The sequence below is a fragment of the Buceros rhinoceros genome, unplaced genomic scaffold (assembly GCF_000710305.1).
Source record: "Buceros rhinoceros silvestris isolate BGI_N320 unplaced genomic scaffold, ASM71030v1 scaffold27050, whole genome shotgun sequence".
Classification (NCBI taxonomy): Eukaryota; Metazoa; Chordata; class Aves; order Bucerotiformes; family Bucerotidae; genus Buceros; species Buceros rhinoceros.
The window spans coordinates 56,938-62,757 of record NW_010388617.1 but is presented as its reverse complement, the minus strand read 5'-3'; the positions used below and the strand labels follow the sequence as shown (position 1 = coordinate 62,757).

Below are 5,820 nucleotides of genomic sequence, written 5' to 3'. Positions count from 1 at the left end.
TCTAAACACCCTCTCCAGGGATCACAACAGCTCAACAGGACCATCTTGGGAGCACGGTTTAGCACTGGCTATATTAGCCAACTGAATTGTGAACTGAAGAGGAACAGGATAATGGTTAAAATGTTTGTGCCCACACTCTCTTGTGTATCTGACATTTCTTCCGCTCAGCTACACTGCAGCAACAATGCTGCAATACTCCTGTTCTGGATCTCCAGCTGGTTTCACTATCAAGAAGTGGTTTCACTATCAGCTTTTTCTTTTTCACTACCAAAAGACTAGAAAAGTGGGTAGTTGGGCCGTGGCTGAAAATGATCCTCTCCTGTGCAAACATCCTGCGTAACACAAAATAAAAGAGGAATGTAACCTGTTAAAGACAAAAAACCAGCCGCTGCTCAATGCCAACCACTGCATTTTGATTAACGGATGTTCCAAGCTGAAGGAGGAAGTACTTCTTCTTCCAGCCCCTAGCCCTGTTCGTGCCAGACCTAGCTCTTGTCCCCCCTGCTGCAGAAGAGCTTTCTCATGTGAAACACATGATCTGCCACCCATGGGACAAACTGCCGAGGACAGTTGCCATCTCCCACCATCGTCAGTGTAAGCACTGAGAGTGATGACCTCAAATCACACATGGCACCAACTGGAAACCGGCGTTCTCCCACAGGGCAGCGACAGCCTAGAAACAGCACCACAGTATAACTGTCACCCTCGCCTCTGGGCTGTAAAACATGGTTTGTTCCATTTCTAAGCCGGGTGCTTTCTAGAGAAATCTGTCTTCATCCCACGGCCGCAGAATCGCTTTTGGTAGGGCTGGATCCCTACGTACCATCTGGTAGGTTGAAGTTTATTAAGATTACTTAACATTTCCTCTTCCTTTCTAAAACTCGTGTGGGTTTTTATAAAACTGCAGCTTAACGCACAGTGACTGAGAACACAAGAGGAAATCATTTCCCCCCACAATGAAAACTACATGGCCTTAAATAAAACAGGCACATCCCCGTTTAGCCTCTGTCGGGTAATTACACAACGGCGAGAAGGACATGAATGGCTACGCTGAGACTTTTAGTTCTTGATAATAATTAACAGCTGTATGGGACCAGGACTATGTACCCGCTCGGGAAAACGCACGTGCATTTATTCACTGCAAGGTAAAGAGCGCACCTCGACGCACAATAATCCGATTACATAAAATAAATGTTCATACCCCAGGTAGTACTTGCAAGGAATTATTGTCCATCCACAACTCCTTTAGATTCTGTATTTGTTCAAGAACCTCAGGCTGAGGAAAAGAATATAGTATTATAATGGACAGTTAAATACATCAGCATATTCTTAAATAGAAATCCATATTTTCTTAAAAAAAAAAAAAGCTTCTCTCCGATGTATAATCCACGTCAGGCTTTCAGAGAGTTCATGACATGAACAGTCCGCTCGTTTTGTTTGATTTCACCACCTTTGCTCTTCAAAACTTGTAAAATTTAAGAACCCTTCACACCAGCAATGGCCACAAAGAAGTTGTAGAGATTTTTGTCAGCTGAGATTAAGTATTTCCTTCTGACTGAATCAGATTCCAGCATTTTAAAAGCCTGCAGTACTATTTCACTGGAATGATTTCAGGACAGCTAGAAACAACTGTACCTCTCTAGTATCAGAGGACCTGCAGAGAGACCTCTGATGATCTCCTGTGGTCTGAGTTCTTTGGAGTGCTGGAATTCCCAGGAGAAATACGAATTTCCCGTTGCCCAGGTCACACTCAGTACAGTATGGGAGAAGCTCTCAGTGCAGCAGCAGATAAGAAAGAACCTGCTAATCTGGAGAGCTCAGTCCCTCTGTCTTCCATGTGGTCACAGAATGCGTTTCTATTAAAAAACGATTACTCGGTATTGTGAAGATAATTTATTTTTCCCTGGCTAATTCTATTGAAATTTTGTTGTCCTTCAATGGTTAAAAGCACTTCTAATTTCCAGGCTAAATTGATTAATGGTCACTTTACACTATTTGTTCCTGTGATGATTAATGTTTCTTTATTCCCTCAGAGTGTTCGCTGATTGAGGTTATTATAGACAATCATCATTTCCCCTCTCAGCTTTAATTCTCCTTTAAATCCCTCTCATCAGACAGACACCCTTCTCAAGGGCAACAGCCCGCTCCCATGCTGTACACACTGCAGCGCGACTGGAAATTCCCCGGGGCGCTGACCACCTCCCCAGGAAGCCTGTTGCAGGGTTGGACCACCCCCATGGTACAGAAATGCTCCCTAGGTCAAATCCAAATTGGAGGCTGGCATTAATCTTGGGTGAAAGCGTATCACATTTTATCCTCCTTCCTCCTCCCTCTCTCCCTGCCTTTAAATATTTTCTTTCACAGCTTCTAAAGCCTGACTGTTGACTGCAGCCTCCTGGAGTGTCGGAGAGAACAGCACCAGCCTGCCCCCTCCTCGACCACAGCTGCTGTTTAGCATTCATCCAGAGACATTTTTTGACCCTTCCAAGAGCAGGAGGTTTCAAACCCGTGACCCAAATCTTGTGCTTTAATGGTCCAGCTTTCCCGGAGACCCGTGACACGGGTCACCTGCTCCCTTCCCTGATTACGGGATGTCACACGGCTGCTATTCGGGAAGTGACAATTTCTATCTTAGGAACACGAACCCATCTCATGAGTGGGATCATCATGCTTCCAGAAGATGAATGCACAGAGTGACTTCCTGTCTGCAGCTACCTTTACTCTTAACCCTGTGCCTATGGCTCTGGTTTGTCCCAGTGCAAAAGGAGGGACACCAACACTCCCGGGACGGGCTGTCAAAGACGCTAAGCTCTAGGTGGTAATTTTCTCCTCTGAGAAGGAAGGTTCTGTAGAAACCCACATCAGATTTTCCAAACCCATGAAATTGGGACCTTTTGATCCTTTTCTCCAGGAGATTTTGATTTAACCCACCACTGCTTCTCCCAGGACACATCTGCAGACTCACACTGTTTCCCTGCCTCTTGGCCCATCTTCCTTCTGGCATTTGATTCTAGTTCATACAGTTTTGGACCAGCTTCCTGAAAAATGAGTCAGCTCGGGCAGTCTGGTCCCAGGAGCAGCGTGGGGCCAGCGGACTCCTGATCTGTCATTCTTAGGCACAGTGCACTAGCAGGGAAAACCTAGAGTAACATACATATTTTTCTTACAACCAAACCTCCAAATGCTACTTCTGAAAATTTTATTCTCTTTATCTATGGCCAGGATTTCTAGTTTTAATTAAAAATCTGAGTTACAACCACCTATTCTCCCCGACACAGCCGTACAAATCAGGAATCTTTAACAGGGTGTTTACTTTCTGGAGGAATGGCTCCACTGGCAGGGTCTCACTCTCACTGCTCAGGCACTCACCGGCATTTGCTTCACCATCAGGACGACAGTGAGTGTCACAGCATTAACGTCCTGCAGCAGCACAGGGCAAGCAGGCCGAGCAGTGAGAGGTCTCGCAGAGAATGAGGCAGCAGTTTTGCTGAGTTTGGCTTCTCTGAACGTCTTCACAGCTCTGCAGGATGAAGTCACCAAGCTCTCCCCAAAACCAGGCGTTTTTCACAACAGCCTAAGCCCCCCATACTGTTCTGAAAAGTGTCACTTCCTACAGATTAGTCAAAACTCACCAAAAGGGAACAGCAACTCGATCATTCTCTATACTGATACTACAGAAAATTCCCACAAGGTATTAAATCTCAGGGGACCTCGTTTAAAACTAAATTATTAATCTCAGGGGACCTTGTTTTAAACTAAATTATTAAATCTCAGCGGACCTCATTCTCATCTTAGAGGCGAGTTAGGGACAGAAAGTGCTTCTGGAGTTGAAAAGTCACTTCTGCTAGTAGCAATTGCTAATATTTGCATGATATAACGCTAGAAATTAAAGAACTAATACCTGACTAACACCAGTATTTACACTGAGATCATCGATTCACCCCATGCTGGAGTATCCCAGCAGCAGCACCAGCTCAGAGTGAGCAGCATCGTGACCTTGACCTGAGCTGCAGCAGCCTCACACAGATGAAGCACGTTCTACCTCAACATTGCCCTCCTGAACTATGATGACTCTTCTGCTCTCCAGGAAATGTGACTGCAGCACATGGCCACCAGACAGTAACGCCTTCCAAGGGAGCGTTCGGTGCCCTGCGCGCGGTGCAGCCAACACCCACAGGCCTTCCGCGAGAGACGGTGAATTTCTTACCAGTTCGGAGAACTCATTATTGCCCAGATCAAGTCTCTCCAGTTGAGTCAGTTTGTGCATTGACCTGGAACAGAGCAGGAAATACCTAAGATGAAGTTTTTATTTGCAGAATGTCGGTTGAAGTTTGTTTAGATAAAAATAAAGCTCCAGGGTACCGTTATTGGAAAAAGAACTACATCAGGCTGATGCTGATGCTGATGAGAATGAGAACACCACATCCCATCTCCAAGGCATCAGCTACAGTACACGAACTAAAAAGTCAGTGACAACTACCTTAGTATAAAACTAAACATAAACCCTTGGTAGAATGCTGCAGAGCAGCTCAAGGATAGTGACCCATGTCATATTTATAAGCAATTGAAAGCAAGACAAACCGTGACATTTTGGATCCAGATTTATACACCTGTCATCAACCTCTTTATCCACACCAGAAGACGTTTTGGCTCTCCACGGCAGAAGGACAAGTCGGTACCTCCTTAGAACGGAACCTAACCGCAGTCACGTTGTGTTCCACGACAAGGGCCTGACAGGGTGAAGGGCTTTACACGGGGAATAACTGGTTTATGGCTGTGACTGATCCCTACAAAGAAGCAGAACGGGCACTTCAACTGCTCCAGCTCAGGTGACTGAAACGGTGAAGTAAGAGGAAAAGTGAGAAATTGCTAAAAATGTGGTGATTAAATTACTCGTTTACTGAAGGTAATGGGATAAATCTCCCAGGTTTGTGCTGTGAGAAGAAAATGGGTGTCTCAAGCACAGCTTAAACTGCCAGAGGCATACGTGGGGTGACTGCTAAAAGCATTAAAAATCTGCCTGTTTGGAACAGAGGCAAACTTTTTCCACAGCGTTTTCAACACTGCGCTTGGAACACATGGCGGCAGCAGCCCTGACTCCAGGAACAACTCCCAGAGCAGCAAAGACCTTTTCAAACCGGGAGGAAAGCTGCCGAGCAGCTTGTGAGCAGGAGCTGAGGGCTGGAGCACACTCCAAGGATGTTCTGTGGTGGACACCATGCACAGCTTTGCTCTTATTGGAAAAATCTCAGAATTTCCTGAAGCTCATTTACTACGTGATACAAGGGAGCTAGCTGCTTCTCCAGGCCATGCCAAAATGTTAGAATTTCCTATTTCTGTGAAATCAAGACTAGGAAGTTGTGTTCAAAATGACCGTGACATTGGAGGGTAAGAATGATTCCCTCGTTTGAATATATCAATCTTGCTTCTCTACGATGGTTGACATTTTAACGTCAGTAAACGAGTTCAGTTAGTGCCCTCAACACCCTGCTCTTGTGTTTTAAAAGCTCATTACATTTCAGCCACATGGCTTTATAAATATTCCATAAAGACGTCATTCCTTTTGAAACGGCTGAACTACCACGGTTCTGTTCTCCCAGACCGTTTAATGCAAATTCTGCACTAAACAAGGTATTTTAGACAGTGAGTCTCTGGGGACCCAAGTGTGACTGTGAAACGGGTGGTGTCACCTGCCAGAGCATGGCCCCAAAACAGCTCCTCACAGCATCTACCAAGCCCTGGTAGATGAACATGCTCTGAACACCATACTGGGTATTTTGGTGATGGGAGTAAAAAAAAGAGGGGAAAAATAACTAAGTG

At 45.3% G+C, this 5,820-nt stretch overlaps 1 protein-coding gene across 1 annotated transcript in view; it reads right to left on the bottom strand.

Annotated features, from left to right (window-relative positions):
• Positions 1–5,820, bottom strand: part of LRRC7 (leucine rich repeat containing 7) — a 69,148-nt gene that overhangs the window by 44,726 nt on the left and 18,602 nt on the right. Inside the window, exons 6-7 of the mRNA XM_010146367.1 lie at positions 4,208–4,271; positions 1,202–1,276 (exon numbers count right to left, since the gene is read on the bottom strand). Coding sequence (XP_010144669.1) covers positions 1,202–1,276; positions 4,208–4,271 — 139 coding nt within the window. The remainder of the gene's footprint in view (positions 1–1,201; positions 1,277–4,207; positions 4,272–5,820) is intronic.